This window comes from Anomaloglossus baeobatrachus, chromosome 6, assembly GCF_048569485.1.
Source record: "Anomaloglossus baeobatrachus isolate aAnoBae1 chromosome 6, aAnoBae1.hap1, whole genome shotgun sequence".
Lineage (NCBI taxonomy): Eukaryota > Metazoa > Chordata > Amphibia > Anura > Aromobatidae > Anomaloglossus > Anomaloglossus baeobatrachus.
The window spans coordinates 23,260,185-23,277,733 of record NC_134358.1 but is presented as its reverse complement, the minus strand read 5'-3'; the positions used below and the strand labels follow the sequence as shown (position 1 = coordinate 23,277,733).

General features: G+C 50.5%; 1 protein-coding gene across 1 annotated transcript in view; it reads right to left on the bottom strand.

Annotated features, from left to right (window-relative positions):
- LOC142243938 (uncharacterized) overlaps positions 1–17,549 on the bottom strand; it is an 84,311-nt gene that overhangs the window by 37,152 nt on the left and 29,610 nt on the right. Inside the window, exons 10-14 of the mRNA XM_075316130.1 lie at positions 17,172–17,372; positions 12,321–12,422; positions 8,285–8,383; positions 7,112–7,240; positions 6,822–6,947 (exon numbers count right to left, since the gene is read on the bottom strand). Coding sequence (XP_075172245.1) covers positions 6,822–6,947; positions 7,112–7,240; positions 8,285–8,383; positions 12,321–12,422; positions 17,172–17,372 — 657 coding nt within the window. The remainder of the gene's footprint in view (positions 1–6,821; positions 6,948–7,111; positions 7,241–8,284; positions 8,384–12,320; positions 12,423–17,171; positions 17,373–17,549) is intronic.

Genomic DNA, 17,549 nt, shown 5'->3' with positions numbered 1-17,549 from the left:
TTGGTAACTAAGGTAAATATCGGGTAACCAACCTGATATTTACCTTGGTTACCACCGCACGGAGCTACACGTGCAGAGAGCAGGGAGCAGCGCACACTGAGCGCTGGCTCCCTGCTCTCCTAGTTACAGCACACATCGGGTTAATTACCCGATGTGTGCTGCAGCTAAATGTGCACAGAGCAGGGAGCAGCGCACAATGCTTAGCGCTGGCTCATTGCTCTCCTAGTTACAGCACACATCGGGTTAATTACCCGATGTGTCCTGCAGCTACATGTGCACAGAGCAGGAGCCGGCACTGACAGTGAGAGCGGCAGAGGCTGGTAACAAAGGTAAATATCGGGTAACCAAGGACAGGGCTTCTTGGTTACCCGATGTTTATGTCGCGGGCGGGGAGGAGGGTGTCAGCACACTACGCTCGCCCCCTTCTGCTCGGGTCCGGCGGCCGCTGCTCAGTGGTGGCTCGAGCCGTAGGCCGGATCCCGGGGGTTTCTCGAGCGACACTCCTCGCCCGTGAGTGAAAGGGGTTTGTTGGGTGCGGGGATTGTTATAGTTCGTGACGCCACCCACGGTTGTGGTGATTTCACCACCGCTGCTCAATGCGGGGATCCCGGGGATGGTGATGCGGAGCAGCCAGGTGTTGTGTTGCCCCTCCGTGGGCAGGGGTTGGTGATCCCGGGGCCCGGTGATGGTTTGTGAGGTGCGGGGCCTGGTGGGCGCAGGGACGCGGGGGCAGCGCTGTGCCTTGCGGCACTGTGGTACTCACTCAGCCTGAGACACGGACACAGTTTGTACGGTAAACCAAACGGCTGGTAGGACGGTCCCACAGACGGCTGCACCTGCACTCCCGGTAGGTGACGGTGATGTCCCTCTTCCTTGCACCTATGGTTGACTTGTGGTAGCGGTGGATTCCCTCCGGTTACCCGCTCCCCGACTACAATCTGGGCCGGAGGAGCTCTACACTTTGCCCGCAGGCGCTGGCCCTGAGAAACTGGTGCCTTGGCGGTGGCGGTGTCTCTCTGCTTCAGGTTGGGCTGTTGCCTTCAATCGGGACTTGGTTGCTGGGGGATCTACGTCCCCTTCACTAACGGATTCGGCAAATTTGGCGACTTCTAGCCTTGCTGGGGTCCGAGAGGCCCCTGCCCTGGTGCTGACTGTCTTTCGGAACACTGCTCCAGACCACCGGGCACACAGCCAACGGGGTCCTTCCAGGAACTTCCAAACGGTCCCACTCCAGACGGTCACCGCCGTCGCTGACCTTGCTGTTCTGGCCCTACACAAAGCTGGACCCTTCAGGCTTTTCTTCCTGCTTGTCACCTCACTTGCTTTCCTCCTTTTCCACTTCTCCACTTTCACTACTTGTTTACTCTTGCCCTCCCCGGGCTACTCTCTAGCTCTTCCTTGAGCTAACTGCCTGGTACTTCCCGCCTCCAGAGCTGTGATCTCCTTGGTGGGCGGAGCCAACCGCCTGGCCCACCCCCTGGTGTGAATCATCAGCCTCTGGAGGAAGGCAACAAGGATTTGTAGTTTAGCTGTGATGTGCCTACCTGGAGTGTGGGGTGTGGTGGTGTTGTGACCTGTGACCCCTGGCTTGCCCAGGGCGTCACATTCCCCCTTAGCAAAATGCAGACCGTCCGCGGGCTGCCGTCCTACACCGGTTTTATTTTTCTGAAAAAGATAACATTTGGAAAATCAACATATAACATTTTTAATAACTCTTCCCAAGACGGGAGGCACATTTCTTAAACGTTGCAACGGTTTACGGTTACGGTTTCCGCTCTCTCCCACCCAAGCAACCTGGCCCTGATGCTGCCCCTAAAACCCAGGCAGCACCCCTTGACCCACAGTCCAGCACACGGTACCCGAGCAGGATCTGTCCTTCCCTCCAGAGGGTAGCCACCGGTTCCTTTGGTGGCTGGGCCCCAGCCTGCTCTGCTGAGGGCCCTCCCTCCAACCTGCCTCTCCGGAGGCGGCCTTGCGGAAAACGGTAACGGTAACCAACATATTTACAAGCCACTAACGTCTGTGGTTGCCCTGCAAGTTCACGGGCTTGTCCATGGATAGTTCCCATGCATTTTTAAACGATCCCCACGGGGACAACGGTGCCGGCTCCAGCCGGTTCAATCACAACAGACAATCTGGTGAAAACTCGGTAATTATCATTTTTCATTTTTCAAACTTTCAACAAACAAACTGTGGTGGTCCCAACGGGGACGGTGCTGCGGGCGTCCGCTGCCCTACTCCGGTCCCTCTGCTGCTTCATCTGAGGGAGGGGGTGCAGGGCTCACCTTGCTCTCTTTGCTGCTCCTGAGCTTTATATCCAGGGCAAACCACCCCCTCTCTCCGCAGTGTCGGGTGTACCGCACCATGTCTCCCGGTATGAGGTTTCGGCCAGGATGCTCCTCGGGCAGGTGGGCATTCACGTCCCGCCGGGCTACAAACACTTCGGCCTCCAGGCCCGGTTCATATATAAACCCGTAGCCCCGGCGGACATCAAACCGCCTCACCTGCCCCTCGTACAACGGGCCCCGGACACGGAAGGTCGCTTGCCGCAGATTTTCTTTTTCCCGAATGGCTCGGGCCACCAGCTCGGCTTTCCTTCTCTCCCTCTCCGCGATCTCCAGGCCCAGCTTTGTCGGCTCCCTTTCCCAATATGGCGCTGCTGCCAGCTCCGGCGCACGGGTCGGGCCCCGCGGGACATCCAGAACGTTACCCACTGTCAGGAAGGTGGGCGGCGTATCCCGCGGTGTCATGGCCTTGGGCGCTGCCCTGCAGCAACAACCCGGCGCCACCTCAGCCGAGGTGTGGGGGATGGGCACAGGGGCTTTCCGCAGCTGGGCCTTCGGCTCGGAGCGGGTCATCGGCTCCAGCTCGGGGACTGTTTCTGGCACACCCTTCGGGGCCTTCCATGGCAACACCTCCGGTTTGGTACGGGCTCCGGCTACAGGTCGGTCCGCTGGGGCGGACGGGCTGGGTATCGCTACCGGTTGCGGTGGTAGCGGGCCTAGTGGCGGGGTCACGGCCCCCGAGACGGGTGGCGAGGAAGGCAACGGGGGGAGAGGGCTTGGACCGGGTCCCTCAGCCGCAGCGACCGGTCCCTCCGGGACATAGGGGCGTGGGTCACTCACCCTCCCTTCCTCCGCTTCCTCCTCGCGTCTCCGCACGGTGGCTATAACGTCCGCCATGTCGGTCTCCCACTCCTCCAAGAGGAGCTGCATCTTGACCTGCAGCCTTAGGTGGAGCTGCGCGGTCTGGATTTCCACCCACGCTGCGGTTCCCGGCGCGGGGGCCACGGTGTTTCGGGACGGCATCCACATGGTGACTTTCTCTTTTCTTTCCAGGAACGGTATGCTTGCAGGGTCCTGGCGTCCCTGCTTTTATAGCTGCGACTACATGCCGCCAGCCGCCATCGCGTCCCCCTTAGCTCTTTCCGGCCCCTCCTCTCTCGGGGCGGGGTCTTGGCCTTCGCGCCTCTACTGCTCGAGAAGACGCTCGAGCGGGAACTTTTCGCGCCAAAGATGGCGGCTTCTGCAATTTTTCTGCCGGATACCTCCGGCGGTAACAAGGCGCACCTCTACCAAACGGCAGAGCGGTAAGATCCTGTTTGTGACGCCAAGTTGTCGCGGGCGGGGAGGAGGGTGTCAGCACACTACGCTCGCCCCCTTCTGCTCGGGTCCGGCGGCCGCTGCTCAGTGGTGGCTCGAGCCGTAGGCCGGATCCCGGGGGTTTCTCGAGCGACACTCCTCGCCCGTGAGTGAAAGGGGTTTGTTGGGTGCGGGGATTGTTATAGTTCGTGACGCCACCCACGGTTGTGGTGATTTCACCACCGCTGCTCAATGCGGGGATCCCGGGGATGGTGATGCGGAGCAGCCAGGTGTTGTGTTGCACCTCCGTGGGCAGGGGTTGGTGATCCCGGGGCCCGGTGATGGTTTGTGAGGTGCGGGGCCTGGTGGGCGCAGGGACGCGGGGGCAGCGCTGTGCCTTGCGGCACTGTGGTACTCACTCAGCCTGAGACACGGACACAGTTTGTACGGTAAACCAAACGGCTGGTAGGACGGTCCCACAGACGGCTGCACCTGCACTCCCGGTAGGTGACGGTGATGTCCCTCTTCCTTGCACCTATGGTTGACTTGTGGTAGCGGTGGATTCCCTCCGGTTACCCGCTCCCCGACTACAATCTGGGCCGGAGGAGCTCTACACTTTGCCCGCAGGCGCTGGCCCTGAGAAACTGGTGCCTTGGCGGTGGCGGTGTCTCTCTGCTTCAGGTTGAGCTGTTGCCTTCAATCGGGACTTGGTTGCTGGGGGATCTACGTCCCCTTCACTAACGGATTCGGAAAATTTGGCGACTCCTAGCCTTGCCGGGGTCCGAGAGGCCCCTGCCCTGGTGCTGACTGTCTTTCGGAACACTGCTCCAGACCACCGGGCACACAGCCAACGGGGTCCTTCCAGGAACTTCCAAACGGTCCCACTCCAGACGGTCACCGCCGTCGCTGACCTTGCTGTTCTGGCCCTACACAAAGCTGGACCCTTCAGGCTTTTCTTCCTGCTTGTCACCTCACTTGCTTTCCTCCTTTTCCACTTCTCCACTTTCACTACTTGTTTACTCTTGCCCTCCCCGGGCTACTCTCTAGCTCTTCCTTGAGCTAACTGCCTGGTACTTCCCGCCTCCAGAGCTGTGATCTCCTTGGTGGGCGGAGCCAACTGCCTGGCCCACCCCCTGGTGTGAATCATCAGCCTCTGGAGGAAGGCAACAAGGATTTGTAGTTTAGCTGTGATGTGCCTACCTGGAGTGTGGGGTGTGGTGGTGTTGTGACCTGTGACCCCTGGCTTGCCCAGGGCGTCACATTTACATTGGTTACCAGCCTCCGCAGAAGCCGGCTCCTGCTGCCTGCACATTTAGTTGTTGCTGTCTCGCTGTCACACAGCGATCTGCGCTTCACAGCGGGACAGCAACAACTAAATAATGGCCCAGGACATTCAGCAACAACCAACGACCTCACAGCAGGGGCCAGGTTGTTCCTGGATGTCACACACAGCAACATCGCTAGCAACGTCACAAAAGTTGTTTGTTAGCAGCGATGTTGCTAGCGATGTTGCTTAGTGTGATGGGGCCTTTACTCGACACCAATAATTAAAGCCCAGGGCAGAATACCGGGCACTGCCATCAGGAGCCTGCGGAAACCAATCCATTAGTTACTGCTTATATACACATATAAATACTAAAATGGCAGAAGCCCCGCTAGATTCCAACCGCAGAGAGGCAATGGCGTAACTACGGTTTCTTGGGCCCCGATGAAAAATTCGGACCTGGGCATCGCCGCATTTTGGTCAGATGCATGTATATGTATGTATACATTTAGCGTTCTAAATCATATAAAGACATACAAGCTGCTTTCCCCCCATTCTGTAGTAATGTCCCCCATCCTGGGCTCCTTCTTGGTAAATATGTCCCTATCCTGAGCTCCTTCCTGGTATATATGTCCCCATCCTGGGCTCCTTCCTGGTATATATGTCCCTATCCTGAGTTCCTTCCTGGTTTATATGTCCCCATCCCGAGTTCCTTCCTGGTATATATGTCCCTATCCTGTGCTCCTTCCTGGTATATATGTCCCCATCCTGGGCTACTTCCTGGTAAATATGTCCCCATCCTGGGCTCCATCCTGGTATATATGTCCCCATCCTGGGCTACTTCCTGGTATATATGTCCCCATCCTGGGCTACTTCCTGGTATATATATCCCTATCCTGAGCTCCTTCCTGGTATATATGTCCCCATCCTGGGCTACTTCCTGGTAAATATGTCTCCCATCCTGGGCTACTTCCTGGTATATATGTCCCTATCCTGGGCTCCTTCCTGGTATATATGTCCCCATCCTGGGCTACTTCCTGGTATATATGTCCCCAACCTGGGCTTCTTCCTGGGCTACATCCTGGTAAACATGTCTCCCATCCTGGGCTCCATTCTGGTATATATGTCTCCCATTCTGTAGTAATGTCTCCCATTCTGGTATATATGTCACCCATCCTGGTGTACCCCCCATCCTAGTAAATATGTCCCTCATCCTGGTATATACTGTCCCCCCTAGTATATACTGTCCCCCTCTTAGGCCCCTCCTAGTATATACTGTGCCCCTCCTGGTATATACTGTCTCCCTTTGGTATATATGTTCCTATCCTAGGCCCCTCTTAGTATATGCTGTCCCACTCCTGGAATATACTGTCCTCCTAGTACATATGTTCCTCTCCTTGGTCCCTTCTGGTGTTTATACTGTCCCCTTCCTTGTATATACTGTACCCACCACCTCCACAGCTCCCACACTGCTTGGCGCTCTCCTCAATAGCCGGCCCACTCTGACTGGCAGCTTTCATTGGCAGCCGTGCTATAGCAACGCATAACAATATTGTCATGCAGTGCCTCAGTCTCTGAGATGTCTTTGAAAGCCGCCGACTTCTGTTTTTCCGGCATCGTGTATCGCAATCGAGGGACCCGACGGGTCACTGCACCGCGATACATTTCAGTAGGATGTATGGCCTCAGATGCACATCTAGCTGAAGCAGGGGCTGTGGCTGGCGGACCCCCCGCACCTTCTGGCGACCGCAATCATTCCGCCCCTGCAGAGAGGGTCTTTTTATTGATGATGTCGCTATAAAAACTACCATTTGTTCATTGTATAAATTGCCTACATTTTTTTAAGTATTCGAGAAGGGTATAAAATAAATGAACACTCGAGAAAATATTGGAGATTTCTAGAAATCACGAGCTGTGCATTTCTTATTCTCACCGGCGGTGGAAACGTTGCTACTAACGATAGGTTTTATGGTCACCTGAGAAGTGGAGGAAATATCAGCATCGTGATCCAACAGGAGTCTGATGATCTTCACAGCCTCGTCCTCACGGTGGATGGAGTCTTTACCCACGGCGGCTGCTAAATGTAGCGCGGTCTCCCCTTCCTAGAAGCCAAATATCAGGAATTGTCATATACTGAAGATTCCATTAGTCCGGCAGCTGGGGCACTGCGAAAATTCCGAATTACCAAAGAGGACTCCCCACCACCCACCAGTTGACTGGAGCTTGTCGATCATTGGAGCCTGGAGTTTTACCATCTGTGACGTACCTGGTTGGGTTTACGGACAGAGGCTACGGCGTCGGCCGGACTCCGCTCACTGGTCAGGTAGTTAAGTATAACCTCCACAATAGGCAGGTGACAGTGCCGGACGGCCGTGTGCAGAGCGCTCTCTCCAGCCTAGAATGACAGGGTCATATCACTACTGGGAAAAGTGAATGACGTTCCCCAAACACTCTATGGGTGCCAAGATATATGCAATCTAACAATTACCCCCCTAGACACTCACAGAGGAGTATACACAGGATCCGAGTAATGATCCCCATGCCAACCATACTAGAAACCCATCAATAACCAGTGAATTGTAGGTCAGTGGCCATACAAAGGACCGCCCAAAGGGAAAACAAGGGAAGATGTAATGGAAGGCCCTGGCAATACTGACAGGGAAGTGGGGTACCTCATAACAATTACCTGAGTTTGATCCCTGTACTTCCTAATGTCCCTAGACAGGTCCTTCAGCCATGTGTTGTCACATGTCTAGGCTCTCTCTGGCCCTGAACTCACCCTGACTAGTGTGCAGGCCAGCGAGATACTAGTCTCACTTCTTCAATCAAAAATGAGGAAGGTGTGAGAAACGAGTGGGGAAAGACACAATAAATAGCCCTCTTCAGTTTCTTCCGCAGGAAACTCCATAGCTGCAACTGAAACAAACACCCCAGCTTCTCCAGAGACAGGCTCCTTCAAAGTGGTCAGAGTACAAGATCTATCACCGGCATGGAGCGAATCCAGGAGTGGGAAAATTTAGAGGAAGGAAGTGATGATAAGATGCTGCAGTTGTGATTAAGGCTATGAGTAATCTCAGTCAGAAGGGAAAGAGTCCGCAACCCCTTCAGAATCAAATGAAAGTAAATCCTCTCCAATATGAGATGTAACATGCGGAAGCGACACACTCATGACAATAAGGTCATAGAGTGGTTTCCTGAATTGTGAAGGGCATAAGATCGATTGTGCTTTCTGACAACTTTCCCATATTTAAAACAATGGAAATATAGCACAGCCGGAGCTTTGTACTGTAGATTGGTGCATTAATGGTTGAGCCACTGCAAGCAAGCCTGAGGCATAAGCACAATGCCAGGGGACAGCTGAAATCAGGTAAAGCTGCAACATAACATTACTATAAAGCTGAACAAAAATGAAGTAGAAAAGTCACCGAATATAAAGCACCTTTGACTGCCACGTGACCTCCCCTCCCTCCTCTATCAATGTTCGGATCATCTTGATGTTTCCATATTGAGCTGCTACATGCACTGCGGTCTCACCATTCTGAGGACAAGAAGAATAAAATGTCACAAATAAGACTAGAGATACAAGAGGTAAGAAAATAAGACATTACTGAGTTCAATGGCAGCTGTATAAACTATAAAATAGATGAAGTAAGCTTCCCTTAAAGGTGACTGCACACATCTATACTCAGTGAACTCCTTCTAGTAGTGGCTGTATAAATCTGTATGTAGTGAGCTCCCTCTAGTGGTGGCTGTATAAATCTGTATGTAGTGAGCTCCCTCTAGTGGTGGCTGTATAAATTTGCATGTAGTGAGCTCCCTCTAGTGGTGGCTGTATAAATCTGTATGCAGTGAGCTCCCTCTAGTGGTGGCTGTATAAATTTGCATGTAGTGAGCTCCCTCTAGTGGTGGCTGTATAAATCTGTATGCAGTGAGCTCCCTGTAGTGGTGGCTGTATAAATCTGTATGTAGTGAGTTCCCTCTAGTGGTGGCTGTATAAATCTGTATGCAGTGATCTCCCCCGAGTGGTGGCTGTATAAATCTGTATGTAGTGAGCTCCCTCTAGTGGTGGCTGTATAAATTTGCATGTAGTGAGCTCCCTCTAGTGGTAGCTGTATAAATCTGTATGTAGTGAGCTCCCTCTAGTGATGGCTGTACAAATCTGTATGTAGTGAGCTCCCTCTAGTGGTGGCTGTACAAATCTGTATGTAGTGAGCGCCCTCTAGTGGTGGCTGTATAAATCTGCATGTAGTGAGCTCCCCTAGTGGTGGCTGTATAAATCTGTATGTAGTGAGCTCCCCTGGTGGTGGCTGTATAAATCTGTATGTAGTGAGCTCCCCTAGTGGTGGCTGTATAAATCTGTATGTAGTGAGCTCCATCTAGTGGTGGCTGTATAAATCTGTATGTAGTGAGCTCCCCTAGTGGTGGCTGTATAAATCTGTATGTAGTGAGCTCCCTGTAGTGGTGGCTGTATAAATTTGCATGTAGTGAGCTCCCTCTAGTGGTGGCTGTATAAATCTGTATGTAGTGGGCTCCCTCTAGAGGTGGCTGTATAAATCTGTATGTAGTGAGCTCCCTCTAGTGATGGCTGTACAAATCTGTATGTAGTGAGCTCCACCTAGTGGTGGCTGTACAAATCTGTATGTAGGGAGCTTCCTCTAGTGGTGGCTGTACAAATCTGTATGTAGTGAGTGCCCTCTAGTGGTGGCTGTATAAATCTGCATGTAGTGAGCTCCCCTAGTGGTGGCTGTATAAATCTGTATGTAGTGAGCTCCACCTAGTGGTGGCTGTAAAAATCTGTATGTAGTGAGCTCCCTCTAGTGGTGGCTGTACAAATCTGTATGTAGTGAGTGCCCTCTAGTGGTGGCTGTATAAATCTGCATGTAGTGAGCTCCCCTAGTGGTGGCTGTATAAATCTGTATGTAGTGAGCTCCCCTAGTGGTGGCTGTATAAATCTGTATGTAGTGAGCTCCCTCTAGTGATGACTGTATAAATCTGTATGTAGTGAGCTCCTCCTAGTGGTGGCTGTATAAATCTGTATGTAGTGAGCTCCTTCTAGTGGTGTCTGTATAAATCTGTATGCAGTGAGCGCCCTCTAGTGGTGGCTGTATAAATCTGTATGTAGTGAGCTCCCCTAGTGGTGGCTGTATAAATCTGTATGTAGTGAGCTCCATCTAGTGGTGGCTGTATAAATCTGTATGTAGTGAGCTCCCCTAGTGGTGGCTGTATAAATCTGTATGTAGTGCGCTCCCTCTAGTGATGGCTGTATAAATCTGTATGTAGTGAGCTCCCTCTAGTGGTGACTGTATAAATCTGTATGTAGTGAGCTCCCTCTAGTGGTGGCTGTATAAATCTGTATGTAGTGAGCTCCCTCTAGTGGTGGCTGTATAAATCTGTATGTAGTGAGCTCCCTCTAGTGGTGGCTGTATAAATCTACATGTAGTGAGCTCCCTCTAGTGGTTACTGTATAAATCTGCATGTAGTGAGCTCCCTCTAGTGGTGACTGTATAAATCTGTATGTAGTGAGCTCCCTCTAGTGGTGACTGTATAAATCTGTATGTAGTGAGCTCCCTCTAGTGGTGGCTGTATAAATCTGTATGCAGTGAGCTCCCTCTAGTGGTGGCTGTATAAATCTGTATGTAGTGAGCTCCCCTAGTAGTGTCTGTATAAATCTGTATGTAGTGAGCTCCCCCTAGTGGTGATTATATAAATCTGTATGTAGTGAGATCCCCTAGTAGTGTCTGTATAAATCTGTATGTGGTGAGCTCCCCCTAGTGGTGATTATATAAATCTGTATGTAGTGAGCTCCCTCTAGTGGTGGCTGTATAAATCTGTATGTAGTGAGCTCCCTCTAGTGGTGGCTGTATAAATCTGTATGTAGTGAGCTCCCTCTAGTGGTGGCTGTATAAATCTGTATGTAGTGAGCTCCTTCTAGTGGTGGCTGTATAAATCTGTATGTCGTGAGCTCCCTCTAGTGGTGGCTGTATAAATCTACATGTAGTGAGCTCCCTCTAGTGGTGATTATATAAATCTGTATGTAGTGAACTCCCCCTAGTGGTGACTATATAAATCTGTATGTAGTGAGCTCCCCCTAGTGGTGGCTGTATAAATCTGTATGTAGTGAGCTTCCTTTAGTGGTGACTGTATAAATCTGTATGTAGTGAGCTCCCCCTTTGTGGTGACTGTATAAATCTGTATGTAGTGAGCTCCCCCTAGTGGTGATCATATAAATCTGTGTATGTAGTGAGCTCCCCCTAGTGGTGACTATATAAATCTGTATGTAGTGAGCTCCCCCTAGTGGTAGCTGTATAAATCTGTATGTAGTGAGCTTCCTCTAGTGGTGGCTGTATAAATCTGTATGTAGTGAGCTCCTCTAGTGGTGCCTGTATAAATCTGTATGTAGTGAGCTCCCCCTAGTGGTGATCATATAAATCTGTGTATGTAGTGAGCTCCCCCTAGTGGTGACTATATAAATCTGTATGTAGTGAGCTCCCCCTAGTGGTAGCTGTATAAATCTGTATGTAGTGAGCTTCCTCTAGTGGTGGCTGTATAAATCTGTATGTAGTGAGCTCTCTCTAGTGGTGTCTGTATAATCTGTATGTAGTGAGCTCCCCCTAGTGGTAGCTGTATAAATCTGTATGTAGTGAGCTTCCTCTAGTGGTGACTGTATAAATCTGTATGTAGTGAGCTCTCTCTAGTGGTGTCTGTATAATCTGTATGTAGTGAGCTCACTCTAGTGGTGGCTGTATAAATCTGTATGTAGTGAGCTCCTCTAGTGGTGGCTGTATAAATCTGTATGTAGTGAGCTCCCTCTAGTGGTGGCTGTATAAATCTGTATGTAATGAGCTCCCTCTACTGGTGGCTGTATAAATCTGTATGTAGTGAGCTCCCTCTAGTGGTGACTATATAAATCTGTATGTAGTGAGCTCCCTCTAGTGGTGACTATATAAATCTGTATGTAGTGAGCTCCCTCTACTGGTGGCTGTATAAATCTGTATGTAGTGAGCTCCCTCTAGTGGTGGCTGTATAAATCTGTATGTAGTGAGCTCCTTCTAGTGGTGGCTGTATAATGTGTATGTAATGAGCTCCCTCTACTGGTGGCTGTATAAATCTGTATGTAGTGAGCTCCCTCTAGTGGTGGCTGTATAAATCTGTATGTAGTGAGCTCCCTCTAGTGGTGGCTGTCTAAATCTGTATGTAGTGAGCTCCCTCTAGTGGGGGCTGTATAAATCTGTATGTAGTGAGCTCCCTCTAGTGGTGGCTGTATAAATCTGTATGTAGTGAGCTCCCCCTTGTGGTGACTGTATAGATCTAAATATCATCAGGTGGTGGTTATAAGAAGAGAGAACTGTGCAGTGTCATGTAAATCCATGACGGTGTGAGAGAAAGCATCTTCACTACACATGAATGGCAGGGACCTTACAGAAAGAGACATTTCAATGGGAATTTGGAATGACATTGGGTGGAGATGTACGCACCGCTCGCTCCATGTTGACATCCGCTCCGCTCTTCAGCAGGATCTCGGCCACTTTTTCCCCATCTTTTATCCGCGCTGCAATATGTAACGGCGTCTCCTGGTCCTAATTGAAAATTTTAATGGACTAGTGAGAGAGAGAGACAGAGAGAGAGAGAAAAAAAAAATTCCGGATTGTGCAGCCGGATTCCCACGTTCGGGTCGGACCCGGATCGGACGCTGAAACCGCACGGATCCCGATTTTTACAGTTCGGATCCGCTCAACACTAATTGTGTGTCATCCAAGTTTTTCCGGTATAGTTATTGAAAATGACATTAAAAATGTTCTCCTGTTACGTTCAATGTTAAACATGTACAGCACACGGATGGCACAAGGACGGCACATGGATGGCACAAGGACGGCACATGGATGGCACATGGATGGCACAAGGACGGCATATAGAATGGCACAAGGATGGAACACGGAATGGCACAAGGACAGAACACAGACGGCACAAGGACGGCACATGGATGGCACAAGGACGGCATACGGAATGGCACAAGGATAGCATACAGAATGGCACAAGGATGGAACATGGATGGCACAAGGATGGAACACGGAATGGCACAAGGATGGAACACGGAATGGCACAAGGATGGAACACGGAATGGCACAAGGATGGAACACGGAATGGCACAAGGACAGAACACAGACGGCACAAGGACGGCACATGGATGGCACAAGGACGGCATACGGAATGGCACAAGGATAGCATACAGAATGGCACAAGGATGGAACATGGATGGCACAAGGATGGAACACGGAATGGCACAAGGATGGAACACGGAATGGCACAAGGATGGAACACGGAATGGCACAAGGACGGAACACGGAATGGCACAAGGATGGAACACAGATGGCACAAGGATGGAACACGGATGGCACAAGGATGGAACACGGATGGCACAAGGATGGAACACGGATGGCACAAGGATGGAACACGGATGGCACAAGGAGAGAACACAGACGGCACACAAACGGAACACGGACGGCACACGGACGAAACATGGACAGAACACAGACGAAACACGGACGGCACGCGAACGGAACACAGACGAAACACGGACGGAATACGGACAGCACACAGATTCCACACGGACTTCATCCGTGGCAGGTGCCAACCTTCCAGAATTTCTAGGACAGTGCATAAAAATATTTCACTTTTTTTGCTCTGTCCGTAATTTTCTTTTTAAGGCATCTGTGATTTTTTGAGGCTGAAGAAACTTCCACAGACAATTTTCACTGTAATGATCATCATTTTGCAGGTCACAGTGATCGCAGATGACGTCTGCATATCAGGATTATCGGCTGTAGACGCAGATCACTTATAATTAATGATTTATTAATATTTTACAATGTGTCCAGAAAAAATATGGTCTCTCCATGATTTTTTGATGAGCAGTTCAGAAAAAATAAAACGTCAAGTTGGTGACTCTGCATCCGTGTGCAGTACGTGTTTACACGGAACCATAGACTGGTGTTGGCCCTTTTCATCCGTGTGCAGTACGTGTTTACACGGAACCATAGACTGGTGTTGGCCCTTCTCATCCGTGTGCAGTACGTGTTTACACGGAACCATAGACTGGTGTTGGCCCTTCTCATCCGTGTGCAGTACGTGTTTACACGGAACCATAGACTGGTGTTGGCCCTTCTCATCCGTGTGCAGTACGTGTTTACACAGAACCATAGACTGGTGTTGGCCCTTCTCATCCGTGTGCAGTACGTGTTTACACGGAACCATAGACTGGTGTTGGCCCTTCTCATCCGTGTGCAGTACGTGTTTACACGGAACCATAGACTGGTGTTGGCCCTTCTCATCCGTGTGCAGTACGTGTTTACACGGAACCATAGACTGGTGTTGGCCCTTCTCATCCGTGTGCAGTACGTGTTTACACGGAACCATAGACTGGTGTTGGCCCTTCTCATCCGTGTGCTGCACGTGTTTACACGGAACCATAGACTGGTGTTGGCCCTTCTCATCCGTGTGCAGTACGTGTTTACACAGAACCATAGACTGGTGTTGGCCCTTCTCATCCGTGTGCAGTACGTGTTTACACGGAACCATAGACTGGTGTTGGCCCTTCTCATACGTGTGCAGTACGTGTTTACACGGAACCATAGACTGGTGTTGGCCCTTCTCATCCGTGTGCTGTACGTGTTTACACGGAACCATAGACTGGTGTTGGCCCTTCTCATCCGTGTGCAGTACGTGTTTACACGGAACCATAGACTGGTGTTGGCCCTTCTCATCCGTGTGCTGTACGTGTTTACACGGAACCATAGACTGGTGTTGGCCCTTCTCATCCGTGTGCTGTACGTGTTTACACGGAACCATAGACTGGTGTTGGCCCTTCTCATCCGTGTGCTGAAAAACACGGACCTGTCTCCATGTGGATCACACAGACATACAAGCCATGTGAAAACACGGATATGTGAGCAGCACCATGGGATCGAATGGGTACATGTCACATCCGTGAAAAAAACGGAAACATGGACATACAAGCCATGTGAAAACACGGATATGTGAGCATATGTAGCGCCCCACAGGACCTGCAGGGCTACCCGTCACCGGGACAGTGGTGTTTGTGGTTGCTGTGAATGGCCTGACCTGGCCCCGTGGCCCCGTCGGCTACATCAAAGAGAGTGATGGGTGATGGGTAACAGGGGATGGGGGTTTGCTTTGCAGCGCCACCCGTGGTGTGTGGCCAGGGATTAGCCGCCGCTACTTGGAGACCTCAGTGTCCTTGGCTTTAGTTGCCGTCCCATACGCAGGCAGTGCAAAACTTGTTATGGACCCGACCATGGCCGTGGCTCCTGTCTCTATTTGCTGCTGGTGCCCCGGGACTCTGGGTGGTGGGCAGTGGGACGTGAAATCCCCCTTCCCTGCAGATTCTGGTAGTCCAACGTGAAGTATGTTCTACCCTAGGGCTTCTGCACCCTGTGTGACGCCGATCCCGAAGGGGCTGTTGGGGCTCACCCTCCAGATACCGTGTTGCTCCTCGGTCTCACAGCTCCACCCGGTAGTCTCCTGCTTCTCTCTCAGTCTGCCTTGTACCTGGGGGGAGCTGTTCAACATCCCCCCAGAGGCCGCTCTTTTCTGCCTCAAGCTGTTCTCTCTCCTGTGTCTGTTCTGAAGTTCTGCAGTGTTCTGAAATGAAACTGTGTGTGCTCGCTCACTTCCCCAGGCAGCCCCCACCTTTCTGATGACTCACTAGTGGTTGTCCCAGCAACCGGGAATTTCCTTTGCAGTCTGGCTTCCTGTGTTGTGTAAGCTAGAAAAGACCAGTGGTTAACCTTTTCTTACTCAGATGAGCATTTCAACTTAAGTCAGATGCAATACCCTGTGGCGACTGAGCCCCAGGGGTGTCACACATAGACCTGGATAAGTGAATTGCATCCGACTTGAGAGTCAATCTACATGTGTTGCATCAATATGAGATTAAAACCGGTCATCAGCACTGCCCCGTTACTTATCGCTGACCTGAGTGCCCTCTGATGACAATCGGATAGCACTCATCCCATATATACAGGGGTGTGAGCGAGCCGCCAGTCTGAGGCTGCACCAGGCAGCGGTTATCCAGCACTGCCCGGGTCCGCAGCATTAGACACTCGCCAGGTTTTCTCATTAGTACATACCAGTCCAACTAATTAGAATTAGGCAATGAGTGCACAATACCCGTCAGTCTCTATAAATATATCAAAAAGACTGACCCGCACATCCAACTGGTATGAACAGGTGCCAGCTGAAAACACATTATAACTACAAAACACATACAGCTGCACACTGACATGCTAACAATGAATAACAGAACTCTGGCATTGCATTACTGCTATAGGAGTATTTGGAAAAAAAGATGTTTAGCTTATGTAATAGCCAATGCATGTGAGCCCAGTCACCACGACAAGGTAATCTCTATATACCAGAAACCTATCTCAAATACCTCTGAGTTAAAATCCTCCATGTCTGGGCATTTCAAGTTAAGTTTTTAGTCTAGCTGTCCAGACCTGGAGGTTTTTAACGCAGAGGCATTTGAGATAGGTTCCCGGTATATAGAGATTACCTTGCCGCGGTGACCGGGCTCACATGCATTGGCCAATACATAAGCTAAATATCTCTTTTTTTCTTATATATTCCTATAGCAGTAATGCAATGCCAGAGTTCCCTTATTGATTGTTAGCATTCTAGAGTGCAGCTGTATATGTTTTATAGCCGTCAGTCTCTGGCAGCAGCTGACGCACGCCACGATGGCAGCACCTCACTAATGCTATACAGATTCAGAGTCGATGGATAACTCATTTTTACCGACACATTATTGCAGACGATGCATTAACATGGAGACGCATAGGAGCTGTGTACACATTACGGGAGGAGATTCTGTATCCAGACTTTGCAATGTTGCATCATTAGTTATCTGGATCAATAAAAATAAAAGTAATGCACTGACTGAGCCTTGTAATAAAAAGAAACCATCTTTATTTTATGGATCGGGGTAAAGACATAAATCCGCGCTCCCAGCAGGGTCAGGATGTGGTGACTTCACAATGTGTCATCCATGGACGACGTAGCACAAAGTAGTCATCCACTCTCCGATGGAGCGAGTCCTATAAATCACATTCATGGCCACATTGTATCAGAATGTGGGACTCTGCCGCCATCATGTGGCCGTCTGGTGTAATAGCCATGGAATGCCAGAAGGGAATTGAATTTTAGCTTTGATAATTTACAATTATTTTATGGGGTAATTAAAAAAAAAAAAAAAAAAAAAAAAAAGGAGATAATGTTAATAAGATTTACTTTGGCCTTTGCAGTCTCACCTTCCCTCCTTTGGGTTGTACGTGTGCTCCGAAGCCGAGCAGGGTCTGGACCACCTGTGGTTTGCAGTTCTCCACGGCAATGTGAAGCGCGGTGTAGTTCTCCTTGGTTCTTGCATTGACTTGAGCCCCCTTCAGTAACAGCGCCTTTACCACAGCAGTGTGCCCCCTCCTGGCTGCTGCATGGAGGCACAGCGCCCCCGACTGCAGGGTAAGGAAGACATCATTTATTACATTCAATAATATTATTACTCATATGCCTGAGTCTAGAGACTGTTTCCATTATATATTATGTTCCACAATGTACAATATTAATAGAAACTGCCTATAAAGTAAATTTAATTGTTTCTCAGTCCCTCGTGGGCGGTGCTTATCTTTAGA